This window comes from Corvus cornix, chromosome 5 (assembly GCF_000738735.6).
Source record: "Corvus cornix cornix isolate S_Up_H32 chromosome 5, ASM73873v5, whole genome shotgun sequence".
Taxonomy (NCBI): domain Eukaryota; kingdom Metazoa; phylum Chordata; class Aves; order Passeriformes; family Corvidae; genus Corvus; species Corvus cornix.
The window spans coordinates 17,639,903-17,659,949 of NC_046335.1; the positions used below are offsets into that span (position 1 = coordinate 17,639,903).

The following is a 20,047-nucleotide window of genomic DNA, read 5'->3' on the forward strand; positions in this document are numbered from 1 at the left end:
TAGTGATTCTGTAGATCAGATAAATTCAGTCTGTGAATAGATTCCGTAACTTATTGCGTCCACTCCATGAATCCATCTTCTTGATTTTGCTGTCAGTGAAAGGATGCACAAAGACCATGAATTTCAGATGTTAAACTGTAGCACTCCTCATAAAGAAACTCCTATAAAACACTGATCTATCTGTCACAGAAGGAACACTTTTGCCTAAGCAAATACTCTTTGCAGAGTACACCACACTTCAAAGTAGTGATCACTTTATTCCCCTTTTAGAACACTCTCTCTATAGGCATAATTCTTTTTTCCTGAAATCTAGACTGCACTAGCATTTCAAGACATACTTAGAGTTATAAAACACGTCATAAATCTCGAAGAAACAAACTAATCATACATATCACAGTCCTAGTCAGCTTGAAAGCTCTGCACTTAGAAGGACAGTATGATCTGGAATGCCAGTGGTTGTCCTTTGCTCTGAATTTCCGATTGCTAAATTTATCATGTGTCACATCACGGAACAACTGGCAGTTAACCTTCAAGTTATTTCATTTCTGATGTAAATAATCAATGCAGACGATGAAATATTAAGTTAGATTTAAACTGAGTTCAGTGTGCAGAACAGTATCTCAAAGGAATTATCTAACACTCAGCATTTCCCTACTGTGTTTTTATTTAAGCTATTTTTGCAAACACACTTCCAGTTATTAATTCCCTTTTGAATTCTTTTTAGATAAATCATACAAACATCATCTCAGCTGAGCTTGAAGTGCCTGCAGTGACCATAACTAAAGTGTCCAGTATATCAGCTGGTGATATTACTTCTTCTGCAAGCAAGCTCTTCCTTCTCTAAGAATTTTTACCAGCTCTAGTAAAAATTACTAGTTTTCTAGCTCTACACAAATCCCCAGTACACCATGATTTAAGCACCTTGGGTGACATTTCATCAAATGTAAACTGAATTTTGCATTGGCTGTAAGTCTAAATCTAAATGCCTTAACACAGAAATTTTTATTTTCATAACTCCAAGAGATGATTTTGCAGTCCTTCACATCTGGTATCAGTAGCACGGTTTCATCAAATAAGGGAGGAACCACCATAAAAAAAGGATGACAAAGTATTTACCAAGAGCTTGATACTAAAGCCTTTCTTGTCTCAAACGGAAAGATATGCCTGTATGAGGGTATGTACTTCAGAAATGTGATAGTACTTGGCAAAGCTACTAATGGCAAAATTTGGTCATTGCTAAGGCTTGGAAATAAAGCCCAACAATGAGACAAGAATCCTTCAAAAGCATTTCACAAGAGGCTAGAAGCACTGGATATCCTAAATCCTTCCACCTCTGATACTCATATGGGGTCCTCATCCAGCAGACACCTCCTATATACTTCTGTCAGCCATATGAAGAACACAGCAGCCTGCCAGCACTTACTGCACAGAATCTGTGGAATGCTGAACCAACCCCGAAGGAAATGTCTAAGCCTGCCCAGGTAAACCTCCATTTGTGTACCCTAGAGAGAGGTCCATTGGGCTTCTAGGTGGCCTTGGGCAGTGATTTTTGTTTCAAGGTACCACTGGGGTAGCTCCCAAGGACAATTTAGACATACTGTACTGAGATAATACTGAAAATAAGTGGAATGCGTAATTTTATTCTTATTCTCTGGTATGCTATGGCTGTTTTGTAATCCTGAATAATGGTGGACAATTGTATAAAAACAACAGTCCTCCCCATCAGCAGAGAGATAGTAAAGCTGGGTAAATTAGATTAAAAATCAGGGACACATTTCCAATAATAATGATCAATAACTACTGAAACATCTACAAAAGGAAATTATGTTTTCTCTATTTCTTGACCTTTACAAGTCAAGACTGCAGGCTTTTCTTGTTTATGTGTTTTATTTGCCACATTCAGTATGGATGTTAAATTCCATATTAGCACAACTGGATGGAACTTTTGGTCTGCTCAACTCATGATGTTAGACTATATGTTCTAAAGTCTTTTCACAACTACAAGCTGTGAAAAATGTATTTTTGATGTGCATATCTAAAATTAATTACCTCTTATAAAAAAACCCAACACCCTTCCAAAGACATACTTCAACTCTGAAAACACAGGCATTAGAATTACCTGAGTGCTTGAATTTAAAGGGCTTATATTAGTTGCTTATAACTTCCATTTTCAGAAATACATACTTCAGGACAAGATGTAACAGAAAAAAATAGGGAAATTTTGTGACAGCTTTTCATTGATCTCTGCTTTTTCATAGTCTGAAACATAGATATGTGTTTACAGGAAAAATTAAGATTTAAATACAGAATTACGTAACAATATGTATTTCTTGATATTTTTGCTTGACCTTAATCCTTTTAAAGAGTAGAAAACCAACACTACTATCACTCTGAATTGTTGCTTCTCCCTATCTCTCACTGCCTTCCCTCCAAGAATTCATGTTCCATCAGGCTAAAACAGATCTATGGCGGGTAACTTCTCAGAATATTTGTTTTCCTTCTTCTCCCCCTGCCCCAGTATCAAGGAGACCTGCATTCCCAAGCACACTAATCACTGGGTTCAAGCTGTACTATCAATATGCTTTGTGGAAAAACCTCTAAACATATGGGTTGAAAAGTTAGTACTGTTAGAAACCAGGCATGTGTAGCAGCAGCTGTCTTACTTGGCACAGCCTTTGTCAAGTTTTCTGGCACAAGTTTCACAACCACAGACTTCTAATGGCCACTGGTATCAATCAACATGCTTGGACTAATTCTGAACATAGAAGTTTCACATTTCAAGATGTTTCACATTTTAACAACTATTTTAAGTCAGTAAGTCTGATCTAATACACAGGAACATGCTCACTGCTAGCCCAGGGCCATGGCACCTTGCCTGCTTTGCTGCCAGCTAAGATACCAGGAAAAGAACAGTGGAAACTAAATCCACTTAAGGACAGAACACAGTCAGTTGGCCAGGGAGAATGCCAACTACAGTATCATGTTTAATTCTTAAACACTAATGACTGACTCGTGGCAACAACCCCAATGGGAAATACTCACCTGCTATTCTAACAGTACATGAAGCACATTTTCAGGGGATGTTTTTAACTCTATCTGCAAGAATTCTGTTTTGTAACTCTATGCTATTAATAAATCTTATAATTTTAAACTAAATTTACCCCCCTACCCAAAGCTCAAAATAGAGGGGGAACAAAAACCTTATTTGGAATTCAATAACGATTAAGACAAAGAACACAAAAAGAAAAAAGTAATAATATGCTTCAGTTGAAGCAATGAGAGACAGAGAACTACGGTGAGAATAAAGGTGCAAACCTCTCATCCTCAGTGACACTATACAGATATTGCTGATATTCAACCATATTGAAGTTAAAACTGTGCCTGTATAAATCCTGTGTCTCATCTTCAGCAAGAAAGAAGAAATTGTTTTGAAAATATTCTAAAATCCTTTTCCCATTACTTTTCTCCCTCAGCACATTTTCAACGTTCTTACTGTCTGAGCTATTGGCTGTCATCTCCACATAATCTGTTTCACAAAAGACAGAGGAAGAAAAATGATTCTCCAGTGAATTACCAGAGACTCTACAAATGGTACCTTGCGAGCTTAACACCTGAACATGTAACACTTGGTTGCATGACTATTACAGAACAGAAATCTGTATTTCTTGTTGAATAATGCATAGAACTGCAGGGAAAAAAATGCAACCACTGTAATTTTAGGTATGAAATAAAATTGAAATAATTTTTAATTTCACTCTAAAAATCTAGAATTTATAAGGATAGTGCAGAAACGGAACAAGGTATGCCTGGGTAGTCTTAACTTTAAATACCATGAAGTCAGTGAGACCAATAATGATGAATTTGAAAGCAGGTGTTTCCCATGGAATTACCTCTTTGATAACAGCAAAAATTTCAGCCTGCACAGCAGAGTTTCTTATCTGTTTGTAAAGGAATCTCAGTCAGATGGAACAGCATATAAAGGAAATCCTGAGGCAGCTTAACTCAGGCTCAAGTCTTTATGCTGAATTACTGAAAAAAGTGCTCATGAAATTAAATCTTTCTGTCAAAAGGATGATTGATTTCCTAGTTATTCTGGTAATTTTACAAGGTAGTATGACTTTGTTTTGACTGAATTTGATACTAACCACAAAGTATTCTGTCCTTAAAAGATTTAACTTTCCATCCTAAAAGAAGAATTCCATTTTCTCCAGTACCTCACTAGTTGTAACTGAATATAAAATGGGAGAACAAGGAACTTTTTCTAACTGCATTGAAGACAGATAGAAATACACTTCGTTATTTTAACAAACAGCTGCTATTTATCCCCTTTGACTTATATATTTAGTATTTCATAAATCAATTATTTTAAAGTACTGCACTTTGGTTTAACACTATGAAGTGGGGCTACAGTGCTCATATCTTTTAGCAGTGTTAAGAAATGAGACAACTCGCAGAAAAAGTAACTGCAGTTTAATCCAGGCTGTGGGGCTGTGTGCTTGTGTCTGGCTCTGTTTTCTGCAAAATGGAACAAGAAGCTTCAGCCCCAGTGCCTACCCTCCTAAAATTCCTCTTTTACCTGGCACTACTTGTTCTCTTCTTGTGAGTTCAAGCTTACATCCTCTCATACAATAGGAGAAAATTCACCCAGCTGCATGGGCGAAAAGGATCCTAAGCAAATGAATTGTCATGCTAAGCACAGCTAATCACTGACAGCCCAGATCCATCTCTCCAGCATTCCATTTGCTGCAGATTCCTACAAGTAGCTGAAGAATAATATGAAAGCTGAATAAACAAGCAGATACATGAATGTTCAATTACGGGTTATGTGCTATTGTTACTCTTCTATGCTGGCTTTTTTGTTTTGCTAAGTTAGTTTTACAGAAGCATTTGCAGAATCAACATAAAACAAAGACTTACATTTGATGCTGGTCAACCTACTTTTGGGCACTGAACAGTCTACAGCTGCTGAAAAAAAGAAAAACACCAAATGTCAGTGATTAAGAATTTACTTAGTGTATGTGATATCTAGAAAAATGTAGTAATAAACCAACACAGAACAAAGACTAATTTAATTCTTCTCTATTTTAAAACATGCTAGTTACTGTGTACTTAAAGTATTAGGTTGATACTAATACAGTCACAGGATTTGTGAGATAAAGCTGTTTGGATAAAATACATACTTAAAGGAAGAATCATTACTTAAATGAAGACTCCTTTCAAAAGGTTTACCTGCATACCTGAGGATACTGAGTATGTTACATGAGAGATAACATTGTGAGTATTGTATTTTTGAGTATGGACTCTGGCAGTAACATTTTCCCAGTTGTGAACACACACGGCAATTTTCCAAGTCCTTAGAACTCACTACTACTATTCATTGAAAGATCAAAAAAAAAAAAGAAATTCTTGAAATAAATATAAAAAATAAAAAAGACATAGTGGTCTGAGTTCAACTAGAAATGTTCTGCCTTCATTCTTAAAATAATTTCTGTATGTTTTCTCTTATGACTATCACGATGACTTTCAGTTCAGCCTATTATTTCATAACGCATTATTTCATCAAAAGCAGAATGAAGCCAATACAGCACAAAGTGCTCTAAAATTAAGGGAGGATCTTTGGTAACACTTAAGGAAAATGTTTTCATACAAAACTTCCCATCTCAGTAATACAAAAGTATTATTAAGTAGCAGCCACATCTCCTTGTTGACACCAGTTTGGGTTAGAAAAAGTAACAACAGTAACCTTCCTACAATCCAGTTCATTCCTTCTTGGTATGAGCCTATTCTGAGAGACTGAGCTAAATCGAGGGGGACACAGTTCATTCATACATGCACATTTTTACCTTTGGCTGAAAGGATTCTGTTATAATGAAACACCATGTGATCTCTGATCAGGTATTGGCCAGTTAGACTTCGAGAGGAGTCAATGCAGAAAGCTGTAAGATTAAAATATATCTGAACATTAGAGAGGCAAATAAAAGAATACTATATTTTAAACAGTTATTAACTGCAATTCAAAATCACAAACTTTGGAACAGTGTTTGCTTAACTTCTTTGCTCAAAGGCAGTTTTTTTACCAGTTACTATTACATTAAATCATCCTGCCTCCTTTTTTTTCCCCAATGAGCCATTAACACAATAAATAGCTACAAAAGTGGCTGAAATTGGACTATGAAAATGTTAACATAGAAACTTCCCATTTCTTCACTCTATGTTCTTCTGAAAAAAAAAGGTATCTGAGGTGTCAGTATGGCACAGAAGTATACACTAGCCCATGTAAACTACTGACTGTAAAGGAATATGTATGTTACAGCTAATACAGATGGGACACCTTTATATATTTATCTTGCTATCAATTTGTAGCCAGCAGTACAGTCAAGGCAAAACTTATTCCTTAAAAGTATTTTCAGTAATGCATACTAAATGTAGGTACTATTAAACTTCTCCAAACAAAAGCTCAATGCAAAAGTTTTTATTAAAACATTTTAATCATGAATTCACATAAAAGGAACCAGGTCGACCTTCTGGTTAAAGTACATGTTACTTACCATTACTCTTAGTACTTAAGTGTCCTTTAAATGGACTTGCTGGTCCACATCTGGGAATGACAACAGGTGAGTATCCACTTGCTGTAACAAAACATCAAACAAAAACCCAAAGTTAGAAAAAAAATACCCCCACATATTTTTACAGACAAGATAAAGTCTTTCTCCAAAGAATTCATGAATGGTTCTAGTCGATCTTTTTCAAAATCTTATTCAATCATTTTATTATCGCTGAATTACATGTGTAGTTAAATAACAATCTAAGCACCAAGATACAATGAGAGTGCTCTCAGTGGTTCACGGAGTTAAACAGCAGAACAGAGCATCAGAACATGCACTGCATGTTGCACAAGACGGTTAATCTGGTGTTTTAAATTTTAATTAGTAGAGATTGCAGCAAAACGAATCATTCATTTAACAATGTTTTAACATTATTTCTCCAAAGACCTTATAAAAAAGCCATACTGTACTAAATTTTTAATAACTAGGACTAGTATAGGAAGCCATAAAAAGTATCATAAGAAAAAAAAGAAAATGAAAATCATTATCCTGTTGTGAAATGACACTAAATCTGGATCAATAGATTCAATCTCTTTTCTTACAAAGCATAAATACCAGGGCAATCTTGAATTACTTTCGTACTTTGAAAAGCCAGCCTTTATACATTACAGGCTTCTGTGGATTTACAGTATTAGAGGTGGCGTTTGCAATAACAGTGCTCTCACTTCTTTTGCTGTGAAGTTGCCAGACCAGCAGTTGAAAAGGGACAAGGAAAAAAAAGAAAAAAACTACCGATTTTTTCAACACTATCCTGCAACTGTTTTAACTTTATACTGTTACCTTTAAAGCCAAAGGACAACATTCCTGCTCATCTGTATCAATTGCAAATGGCTCATTCCCCTCACAGTACAATCCTTCCTTATCTCTATTTGTGATTTAAACATACATAGGGACAAAACAGTGACAATTTTTAAAAAAAATACTAAAATTCCAAACATACAGTAAGAATTTAAGAGATTTGTTAGATTCAGAATGTTTCCACAATGACTGCAAACCTTTGCCAATAAAGGCTTTCTTTCCTGTTAAAGTATTACATTCTCTACCATACACTGTTACATACAAGTGGTATTCACGGTCTAGCTGGATCCACCCCGAAACCTGTGGCTTCCTGAATTTACAATATTCACGTGTTGGAAGAATGCAAGTCTTTGGGAGGACCCGAATGTTAGAGTATAAAATTCAGTTGATAGAATTTTCTCCTAATGATAAAACCTCCCATGCAAATACCTGCAATCTAAATTACAGCAGACATCTGAGAATCAGAAGTGTTTCAGTCACAGTTGCTGTAATAATCTAAATATTTCACTGTTTTCTGTGCTTCAGAGCTAGGCTATAATTCCAGAGGGAAGCACCTCTGGTACTGTTGGGTAAATGCTTACAATGCCACCTCCAACTCACCCTTATCTGACAGAATCCTAGAAAGGTAAGCATGATCACCTTAAAACAAAGAGAGACATTGCTCTAACTACAACTGATTCTCTTCAAGTAAGCTAAATGACTTTGTCCCGGGTTAAACACCATCAGGGACACTCAGAAAACTGTTGCTTTTACTGTCTTCAGCTGGAGACACAACTGTTCAGCACTGCAGAAGACCAGACTTTGAAATGGTCACTTGCTTTGCATCACCAGCAGATGGCACAGTGGAAATTCTACCGGAAAAACTACTGTCTGCTGGTTCTGTCCTTTACATTTAACTTGTATCCGGCTTGCGGGAAAGGAGAAGGGAGGAAAAAACAAGTATTTCATAGGCAAGAAAAACTGTCAGAAAGCACCAGGAGGGACAACTTAAAAATATTTCTTTGCCCTCTATTTTGACTATGGACATGCAGACAGCACAGAAATCACTCCAAATCCACACAGAAAACCCCAACTGACAAAAGTTCCAAAGGCACTACAAACACAACACCATTTGTCAAGATGCCACGGCTTTTGATCAAGCACTTATGTTCCCTGCACTGTGTTCCCAAATCCCAGTTTCTCCTGCATGTTCTAACTTCTGTGCCAGCAAGGAAAATTTTCAAGCCCCCAGTCCAGAGGGATTTGCAACCCCACCCCTGCTAAACGCAAGATAACACATACAAACATGTTGTAATAGAACAGACTCATCAGATTTTAGGATACCCTTGAAATGCCAGGGTTACAGCCCCACTAGTACCTGGGCTCCTTGAAAACTTTCACATCATTAACAAATAACATTTTCTTGCTGTTTAGAATATTTCCTTGCTGGGTAAAAGTTTATGCTGAACAGATTTTTTTAGTATCTGGTTGGATTCTAAGTGTGCTCTATCCTGGCAAACTACATTTTCTTACAGCTTCAATTAAATGCAAGTCTTGTGATGAAGAGATAAAGCAGAACTTGTGATGAAAGCTTTTCCTATGGTCCTCCTGTGGTATCCCATGGTGCTTGCTCCTACACTCTCAATCTCAGGCTAAAAAAATGTGACTCAAATGTCTCTGTAACGTATTCATCACTGAGCATATTTGAGGCTCTCTCTTTGAACCAGCTGTTTCCACAAAACATGTAGAAAATTTGTCAAAGAAACTAATTTGGCTAAAATAATGCTTAGCACTATTGAAACAGAGATGGCAACAAATAATAACCAATTACAGGTTGTTTCACATACATGTTCCTTCAAATATACCTCTTCTGCACTGAGGTCAACTTAAAATACCCTCCCCGTACCTTCAGTCTCAAACTGCTCTATAAAATGCCAAATATTTATAATGAAGAAGCATGTTGCTAATGTCAGAGAAGAAACTGGAGGATTTGATACGTGCAGGCTATTTCTACCTTACTGAAGTAAGGTAGAAAGTGTTAATGGTCAAATGTTTCACAACTATAATTTCAGGTTGTCTTTTGACTTGAATGGGTATTTATTTGGATTCAGGCTGTGTTTTCAAAGTTATTTGCACAACAGCACAAACAAACTGAAGGCTTAGATATGGGAAGAGAATTTTAAAGGAGAAGGTGGGATTTTCAGTAATTTACATCTAATCGAATATAAACCAAACAATGGGAAGATAACTAAAAAAATATCTTTGATATATGATACATGTAACTATCTGATCTAAATATAAATTTCCTTATAGATGTAAGCGGACTGTCCATACTGAATATAAAATCAAGATTGTCACACTAAGTGTTCTCCTAAAGTACAGAGAGCAAAAAAATTAAAACTTCTAAAAATTTATTTGATCTTTAGTTCCTTCTGTGACATTAAGCAACAATGAAGACAAAAAATATAAAAAGCTTTCTCTAAAATTTTTTCCAGCTGGTATCTAATGTCAGTAATAACTACATTATTCCAAAGAGAATTTAAAGATATTTTGTTTAAATTATATTTTTAATTTAAAATACATCCTATCTTAATTTCTAATTTAACAGTATTAAAATAATAAGAAATTGGTGGCTTACTTTTTTCCTGGTTGTTAGTGGATAGGCAGAATTTATGGAAATGACTTTTCTACAAAGCCATTTCAGATTTGGAACATGAATATGTACCAGTCTTTCATTACCATGCTCTCCCAGAAAAGATTTTAAACACAAGTATTAGACTTACTGTTTTTATAACAAGCATGTACTTCAGTCATAGCAAAGAAAAATTAAATAAATAAATACATCTATCATGCTACCCTTACCCACCAAGACTTGCTACTTAAAAGATAATCCATAAAAAATACAGAGACCTTAGGTGGGATATTGGATACAGGCATCTAAATCTAGCACTGCAAGACATAAAAGCTTCACTTAACTGTGCAGAGACATGTGAACACTGTAATTTCCAAAGGGCAGCTCCCAGACCTTAGCCTGGGTTCAAACAACCCTCAGCCCCAGATGGATTTAGACCTCAGGTCTCCCCAGCTGTTCCAGAGGAATATGCTCATCATTCTGCCAAGACATTAACCCTTTTTGTGCAGTGGCTCCAGAACTCTTGCATTCCCAGCTCTATAGTGGCCTCCTCTCAGCTGGCAATGCAGAAAGCACCTCTGTCTCTAACAGACTAGAACTACACCATTTGCATGGGATTTGATCCCTCTGAGCCTGATAAGGACCTAAGCTGACAAATCCTTTGCAAACACTCTAGCCAATACAGTGATCTATAAAGGCTTGGTATTCTTGCTTCTTTCACTGCTAACCCGTCTTCTTTTTTCCTTCCCTAATATCTCAATGCTCTAAACCAGAAATAGTTAAAGGAACATCTTTGTCCAAGTGGATAATTCAGGCAACAACATGCAGAAGGTTTGTGCTGTGAATTTCATACAAGTCAAGGATGTCTACCACTACTACCCTTATTCTACCAACCAGTTTTATGATCTTTTCAGTGGGCTTCCTCCAATGAATTCACTCTTCTAACTCTACACAACTAACAGTACACTACAGCACTAAAGCTGTACACATGCTGAGGAAAGAACAAAAGCAGTTTAAATAATCTCTGTGAAATCCCAAATGACTTTGAGCAGTGATGGAAGCTCCTTTAAGGATCTAATCTAATATGTCTGACAAGACCATACTTAAAGGAATTACATTATGACCCTAAATACATGTTCCTCTCCTTTTGGTACTATGAGAATTTTTAAATGAGAGTATCCATTAATTCTTTATGCTACAAAAATTGTTGTATATATGAATATAACACAGAAATATACAGAGTAAAGACTGATATCTCAGAGTACATTAAAAGATTAACCTGGTTAAGAAAGTCCATATTGGATTTAAACTTAATTTATTTAAATAAGAAACTAATTTTTCTACTTTTAACTATTTTCCCTTCATATTAGCATGATATACTTAATAAAAACAAAAAAAATTCTTCTATTAGTAATACTACTAACGAGGTCTGCTTTCCTAGTCCTGTAGCTTACATCTTTGTACCATCCCCCTAAACTCCTTTCAGTGTCCCCAGTTTGCTGCCTTTTCCTTACCTGTGGTCATTCCTCCCCTCAAACACCCCCTACTTGCTCAGCTGTGGCTGACGAGGTGCTATAGAACTACAGTTGATCATCTACTTTAAGCTTCTTTGGTCGCTTATCCTTGGCTGCCTAGTTCTTAACCTCTACTTATGTATCTGGGAATGAACACAGAACACAATGAGTTTCTTTAAAAAATGTGTATTAATTTGTTGGGTTTTCTCCTACCCAGCCACTAGGTAATACTAATGCTCCTAGTTGTTACTCACAGACAGGTGAAGTTGGCAAATAGATGCAGAATCAGATAGAAGAAAAGGCCAGCAGAGAGCAGACTCCTTCTTGAGGAGAACAGGTTAAAACACAGCAAGTGTCCACTACTTTTCTCCAGCACCTATGCAATCATGAGAGACCTTCAAACATGGCTTTAGATTTAGCCACTTACTGAATGCAGATAGCATTCCATTTTATTTGAAAGTTACAGTGAGGCAAAACGAGCATGTCACTATCACACCTGTATTTTCTTTCCTGTTCATGAAAGTGAAACAGAAGCCTCTTGGACCCCTTTCTGGTTTCACTGATAACAGAACTCCTATCAATTCTGCAAGTATAAAGTCTTACATGTGAAGCCAGCTTTAAAACAATCACAGTTGATTTGTTAATAAACAGCAGAATCCACCAGCAGAAAGAATAGTCATTATTATAGTTTCTGAAGCAAACCTCAATGAATAGAGCCAAGACATCACACTACCCTAATTTTGAAATAAAGTCCCAAATGTTCCATCTGAATTTTGCATGGGATCATTTGTGTCAGAGGCAAAATATGATGACAAGGATACACCCCCTGACATGCACTATACATAACTTTCTAAGCCATTAATTAGATGGGTGCTATTTATACACTTACTATGCTGGATTATACAAAAGCTCTTCTTTACACATACTCTCAATGCCTAAGAGTTAGGTCTCTCAGACATTTAGAATTAATAATCTTACAGTATTCTGTATAAATTAAAACCATGCAACCAAAACTATATTTCAGTTTCAAGAGTCAAACCCTCCTCTGAAAAATTTAAGAAATCTAATGAAATAAAACAGTAGCCTTGAGTCATATTTGATGAAATCATTCTTTAAAAATATTTGTTAAAATTTTTCTAGCTACAAGCTTCAGCAAGGGAAGTTTTGGATGCAAGCTATTGCTCTATTCATACTCCAAAAGCAGAAACAAACAGCTGTGTGTATCAGTAGCACATTTTGTGATATGAACTGCAGGCAGAAGCAAATGAATTTATGTCAGTTTGCTACAACTACCTGAAAGGAGGCTGTGATTAGGTGGGTGTTAGACTCTTCTCTCAGGTAACAAGTGACAGGATGAGAGGAAATAGCCTTGTAGTGGTTTGGTCCAAAATACTCATTACTGTTTACCTTCTGTGAGATAAGAATTAGGAGAAATGCAAAGCAGGCACCAAACTTGAAAGAATATAAAGAAGTTTATTAACAGACCTAAAAGAAGGAAAAAAAAATACCACACCTTCAGAACTCTTCTCCTCCCCCCACCTTCCTCCCTTCTCCCAGTGACAATGTAAAAAGACAACCCTTGAGATGTTCAGTCTGTTCACCACTTCCATAATAACCTTGTTCAGTCCATTTAGGGAGAGGAGTCTCTCTTGCCCCTGCTATGAAAACATTGTCACAACGAGACAGCCGCCCGGGTTGGTTCTCTGCTCGCATGTGAGTCTTTTCCCTGACTTGCAGCTTTTCCCACAACTGCTTTCGAGGGTCCACTCTTGAATTACTGGGGTACAATTTTAAGGTTGAGCCGTTCAGAAACAAAAGTTCTCTTCACCCATCTCTGGGAGCATTTCATCTCTAAGAACAGAGGCCCTTCTCCTTCCCTGGGAGCAAAGGGTCTTCCTCATCTTCATCTCTAGGACTATCTCTGGGAGCATCTCCAGGAACTGAGGTCTTCTCATTTTTCCATTTGGAGCAGAAGTCCTCATTGCTTCCATCTCTTCCTGTTCAAACTGCTCATGAAATTACAGCTGCTTTAGCATCTGCCTATCTCAGCACAGGTGCTTTTGCTCACAAGTACAAGTTGAATGCTCCACCCCCTGTTGGGGTGGCTCAGCCTGCTCTCGGGCTGAAACCATCAAATGTCAGTCACCAGAAGAGATCACTGAGGTCTAGGTTACCTCCCCCTGTTGGCTCCCAATCCTAAATTACCTCCCCCTGTTCCAGAAAGTTCTCCCTTTTTTAGCTATTAATTGGTTCCCTGTTATGACTGCTGCCTGCCTGTTTTCCCCATTTGTTCTGAAAAATTGTATCCTCCCCTCTGCTTGTACCCCATTGGTTGTTCTCCCTTTCCCTGCCTTACTCCACCCCCCTATAAAGGGGGCTAGCCCGCGTCTCCTCAGGGCTTTTGCTGGTCCCTGGTCCTTCCTGCAAATAAACTTGTTGGAACTCACACCAGAAGTCCCTCTTGCCTTCTTTGCCTCCGGGCTAACGCCAGCCTGATCATCGGCTGCCCGACGTGCTTCCTCTGAGGAGGAGCCAGCGCACGCACCCATCTCACGCTGATTCCACTGAGCCGTCCAGTGAGGACGCTGTGGAGGCCAACGCTGCGTCCCCTCTGCCCGAGGGCACGCCGGGGCTTGTGGTGACAAGCCCCCGGTTGCGTTAACCCCCCATGCCTTCACGAAATTACAACGGGTACTCTGATACATCATAGCTTTACAACAGAATTTCAGCTTTAAGCATCTCCTCTTTCTTCTCCCTCAGGTTTTCAGCTCTTCACAGCACTAAAAGGGTTAATCTCACCCGGGCCTTGCAGCTGGAATGTCACTTATCGCTGTTGGTCACATGATCTCTGCCGGACATCGGTGCAGCTTCAGCTGAATCTTGGCCGCACTGGAGAGGGGGAGCCGAGCCGCTCCGGCTGCCCACAGCAGGGCTGGGGGGGGGGGTTCCACGGGTGGAACAGGGACCATCAGCTCCAGGATGGGCGTGGCCCGCTGGCCCCCGCACGGGGCCCGCAGCCACCTGTCCCAGCACCAGAAATGAGACAGAGAGGCTCTGCCCTGGGGTTTGTGTATTCTTAAGTGTGGATCACAGAGGCGGTCACAACTTTAAGTGGCTTAAAGAATTGTCCATATTCAAACTGGCCAGCTGATAGGTTCTGTCAGGTCACAGAGGAAGCTGTAAGCACCCCTTTGCAAGAACATCACTTCTGGGACTATGCTTGCTAACCCATGACATGCCTCAAGTTTTGCCAGGGGAGGTTTAGATTACATATTTGGAATTTTTTTTCATGGAAAAGGTAGCAAAGCACTGGAACTGATTGTCTGAAGAAGCTGTGGAGTCACCATCCCTGGTAGTATTCAAATAATGTGTAGATACGGCACCAGAGGACACGTTTTAATGGTGAACATGGTGGTGGTGCTAGGTTGATGGTTGGACTTGAACATAAAGGTATTTTCCAACCTTAAGAACTATATGATCACTGGCTTGGGCAGCGCCTCTAGAATTAGCAGTGGCACCAGCAGTTTCTGATTTTCTAGAAGGGTCTGTGAGGGATGGTGTTCTAGAAGTGACTGTATGCTGCTACTCAGTAATATGTGAACAACAACCAATTTTCATTACACAGATTGGAAACTTCTGTCTTAAAAGTTGCCAAGTGTTGTACCAACTCCGCTGTGGGAATGGTGCTATTACTCAAGGGTGGTAGAACACGAGCACACCCTACACAACAAACGCATGTGCTGGCTTCTACTGCTACACGAAACTCTATATTACATCACCCCATGAACATGAAGTCTGAAAGTGTTTCAATATCTACTGTCAAACTGGCCAGGAGATAAAACATATTTATACCTAAGTGTATAGACACACTTTACATAGATTCTTCTACATATATGGAAAAAACTCTCTAGCTAGTATAATCTGCACCTACAAAGATGTCCCCTCCCTCATCCACCTGCTCCTATTTCTACCTGGAAAGACATTATCAAAACTCTAATGCACAGCCAGCCCCACCCAAAATGGAGAGCAAAGAAACCCTGACCCACTGTGCTTCAGAGTTCAGAGAAAGCTGCAGGATATAATCTGGAGCAAAGAGGCTACTAGCGTTAATGGTTTCAACTCTGTTTACTGTAACAGGTATTTCTCCTGAAGCATGCAAGAAATCTTCAATAAAATGGGAGCAGTTAGGCATTTAAGTCATTATACAAATTTAAGTTATTTGCTGAATGGAGACAGGATTTTAAGCGCATTAAGTGACTAAAGCTCACTTAATAGACTATTTGACTAATGGTTAAATTAAGGATAGGTTTTAAGAGATTTACTGAGTGAACGTTTTAATTTGGTAAAAAGTTAAGAACAGTGATTAACATTTCTCAATTTCAGTTAAAATTATTACATTTCAAATAAAACTTCTAAACGCCCTTCCTTCTTTGAAGATGTAACTAGATTATTTTTCATCTTTCTTATTGGTCAAAGAAAACTTCAGCTTCTGAAAACGGAACTGGTGCTACCAAACTAGTAATTTAGTAAACTTAGTAAGCTGTTTGTTCAAGTGGCAAAAGAACGAATAAAACCCCTGTAGTTCACAAGTCTCTGTGTTAACACCCTTTCAGCTCTAGTCAGATTAATGCAAGGACTAGTACTTAATGCAAGGACTTCCTACAATGCAGGAAAAATCTAAATAAGATGGTGTTGTCTGCAAACATGTTAAGCATTTTAATTTTCTTTTAAAATCCTGGAAGCCTGTGCAAACTGCCTAAACCTAATAGCAGCCTCCATGCAGCAGTAATGATGAGTTCCCCATTGCTGTAAGGTAAAAGTGGCACAAATGTGTGTCATTGATTAACAGTAAGTGCACGATGCTGTTAGGTATTGCTGTTCAGGTACATGTTCCCACTGGCTGTGGGAATTAAACAGCCCAATGCAGAAGACTGGATTTAAACAACAAAACTGGTTTAAAATTACAGTATTCAGATTATTTGAGGTCATACTATAAATCTGTGAGTATATTAACTGACTCCTGAAATTACTACAGTAAATAACTTCGAAACTTATATCTGGAATAAGGGAAAAACATAACGGATTAATTCTTCAACATTTCTAAGGGGGGGTTAAAGCCTCAGCCTTATTTGAACTTTGACAAGACTACATACAAATCCTATATACCCCAATATATTTTAAAAAAAAATTGTATTTGCTCACTGTTCTTACTAGAAAAAACAAGCCCTGATAAAAAACAAGTATAAAATTTTGGTTCTTTCTCTATGATGAGGCTAAGTCTGAACAAGAAACTGCATGGCATGCAACCAGGACACGGAATAGGGTATCCCACCTCCTCTGTATTAACGTTTTAGATACAACTCTTTTGAGAAACCATAAATACGATGTGCTCTCCCCCTTTCATGAACTGCAAGCAACCCAATGGCTGCTCTGCCAAGTTTGCTCAGGCACACAGATTTCCAGCTCAGCTCAGTGTATTAGTCTCTCTGCCTGTGCTAATCCTTGCTCTCAGTAGAATCCTTCCTGCGTGCCTGAGAACTCACGCACTGGGCTGTTCAGTCACACACTTCTGCCTCCATTGTAACCTCCTATGCAGACAAGCAATGGCTTCCCAATTTAACAGACACACAGTAATTTTTCCCTACTTTTGAACTTTCTTTTTTTGTTAAACATTAGTCAGTCAAACAAAGCTTGCTACAAGCTGAATGAAATTTAGATCCTGTATCCTATTTATTCCCATTTTATGGTCAACAGACGATCAGCACGCTTTCTGATTGTCTATAAAAATATTTTGACAACCATAAGAATTGTCAGAAAAAGGATGTATTTGTCATAGAACTGCCTTCACACTATGTAAGACAGCATAAAAATTGGGTGCACAAGATTCTAGTTTTTGCTCTGAATTTCATATTCCTACGTAATATTAGAATTTATGTTGGAACTATACTTTGATATCAGACATCTTCTGAAGTGGCATCTGTCACTGTCTCCAAAGATTGGAAACGACACCGAGATGCAACACAACAGCATGTTATCTCAAACGGCTCTGACCTTATGCAGCTCTATGTGATCTTGACATTACAGTGCAGCACTGAATAATTCCTACCATTGTTTTACATTATGCATGTAATCCAGTTCATATCTAAAAATATTTTGGGTACTTTCCAAGAGCCACAGTTGGCTTATGCAAGCATTTTTGCATGTTTATGCCTCTTTTTATCAGGAATAACAAATGCCCCGAGGACTGTTCAGAGGAACAGGGCACCAGGCCACGGATGGTTAAATGTGGGTAAGTTATCACTTTATGAGACCTTTAAAACTTTTGAGTCTTTTATTTTTCAACTACACTTGCATTAAAATCCCACCAAAGCGAAACACTTGTATCTACAGCCAAACGCCATGGGATGTTGTACACACAGGGTACAATCCATAATAATCCATGAATAACAGCTTTGGAGAAAATGAAAACTGATTAAGAAAAAAAGCTGGCACAGAAATCGGCCTCGCAAACGCGGCGGCCGATGCCGGCAGCTTGAAGCGCTGCCCGCAGCAGCACTCCATGCCACTACAATAAGGAGGCACGGTGCGATGACGGCTCTAGGACAGACAATTCCAGGCCCCGGCTCTCGGAGGATTACAGCCCGTCACGGGCTGTACGCGTCCCCTTTCACAGCCGCGGCACTCGGCCCTTTCCACCGCCCCGCCCGCCCTCCCGCTCCCCACGCGGGGCGGCCGGGCCGGCACAGCTCGGGGCGGCCGCGTGCGACAGCAGCGAGGCGCGATCCCCCCGAGCGCCGCTGCCGGAGCCACGGCGGCTCGGGCGGCTCCCTGCCCTGCAGGCTCCCTGCCGGCTCCTCGCCATCACCACACGCCAGCGGGGAAAGAGGAGGCGCCGCCTGCCTCCAGCCCCGGCCGAGACGGGCCGCGCCCCACACTCCCACGGCCGGCAGGGAGGAGGGAGGCCGGAAGGCAGCGCATCCCCCGGGCCGGCAGCCCCCGCCCCGCCGCGGCCAGCGCTCCCCGCTCCTCCCGGAGCCACCACCGAGTCCCCCGCACCTTGGCTCCGCCTGCCGCCGTTCTCCATCTTCAGCCCCATGATCCCGGCCGGGCCCGAAGAGGCGGCGCCGGCCGGCGCCCGGCTCGGCGGCTGCGGCGGTTCGTCCCGCGCTGCGGGGGGGGCGGGGCGCGGGCCGGGCCCGCCGGGCCCCGCCTTGGCCGCCGCGGCGTTGCCATGGCGGCGGGAGCGCGGCGGGAGCGCGGCGGGAGCGCGGCGGGAGCGCGGCGGGAGCGCGGCGGGAGCGCGGCGGGAGCGCGGCGGGAGCGCGGCGGGAGCGCGGCGGGAGCGCGGCGGGAGCGCGGCGGGAGCGCGGAGGCCTCGCCGCGGGCGGAGCCCGCGCCCGCAGCCCCAGCCCGGGCAGGCGGAGGGGAGGGGCCGCATTGCAGCCCGAGAAGGTTTTGTCCCTCTCGGTGAACAGGCCCTCATTATCTAAGCCTTTTTCTTGTAGACTTGACGGGAAGCTGAAGAATAATGAATGCCCCGGAGAAACTTACGGCAAAGTGCTCATATTTCAGGGAACGAGGGACAAAGCGAGAGCCTAGAACGTTCCCAGTGCGTTACACTGAAGAAATTAATTCTCAATGTCTTTGAAAATGAACAGCACCTTAGGAATGAGCCACAAAATAAAGTTTTGAAAAGCAGCCTTTGATCCCACCACTGATTAATGTATGTGCGCCGATGTGCTGGATTGAACTTTCTGAAGAAGCCATAGGATTTATTTACATTTTGTCTGACAGGTTGCTATTTTCCTTAATGTGAAATCTTTGAGGGCTTTTGTACTTTTTGTGTGAAGATTTTTCTCACTGACCAGCCAGGGGTACTGCAGTCCCCTCCATAGCCTGACACATCACAAGTAGTCCCAGATGGAGGGACGTTCCCCTTCAGTATCTAGAAATGAGTATTAATTACAGGCTAAATACAGTATTTTATGTGATTTGCTATGCTTCCTTACATGCTAGGAAAATTAATTTGAATGTAGTTCAAAATCATAGCAAAATCAAGGGAATGTTATTTGAAAACATGTTTTCTCCCTTATTTCTGCCTCAGTCAATGCTCCCTCTTGGTCACACAAACATACATGCTGGATGAATCCAGTAGTTTATCTACCCCAGTACTTTGTGTAGACTCTACAAATACTTCAAAAAGCTTTTCAGTAGTATTCTGACTATTGAATATTGTGATGTCCCTTTTAATTTTAGATATACACGTTAACTACATGAAGCACTCCTTGGACGTGGCCTTAGTTTCTGTGCTTCATGTTGTAGTGATCATTTTGGCAGTCTAAATCTGTTTTCTGTAAAATCATCCTTAAATGTAGTTGTTGTCAAATTTGTCTGGGAGTGATCGGGGAGGGAATATATGCCTTGGAAACTCATCGGTCCTCCATCCTCTAGTGGTCCTCTGTCCTTTTGACTGCTTTTCATATAAATGCATCAGTTGCGGTGGCATTTCAACTACGTCA

General features: G+C 40.1%; 1 protein-coding gene across 3 annotated transcripts in view; it reads right to left on the bottom strand.

Annotated features, from left to right (window-relative positions):
- The window catches only part of SPATA7 (spermatogenesis associated 7), a 38,334-nt gene extending 19,642 nt beyond the window's left edge, over nucleotides 1-18,692 (bottom strand). The window contains exons 1-4 of one of the 3 annotated variants that reach the window (XM_039553166.1): nucleotides 18,585-18,692; nucleotides 6,549-6,629; nucleotides 5,844-5,936; nucleotides 4,918-4,965 (exon numbers count right to left, since the gene is read on the bottom strand). In XM_039553166.1, the coding sequence (XP_039409100.1) occupies nucleotides 4,918-4,965; nucleotides 5,844-5,936; nucleotides 6,549-6,629; nucleotides 18,585-18,624 (262 nt within the window). In that variant the 5' untranslated portion in view covers nucleotides 18,625-18,692. Of the gene's footprint in view, nucleotides 1-4,917; nucleotides 4,966-5,843; nucleotides 5,937-6,548; nucleotides 6,630-10,358; nucleotides 10,568-11,528; nucleotides 11,616-18,584 lie in introns of those variants that run through there. The other 2 variants (XM_019280883.3, XM_019280880.3) reach the window with 2 other exon arrangements.
- Between the last annotated feature and the right edge of the window lie 1,355 nt (nucleotides 18,693-20,047).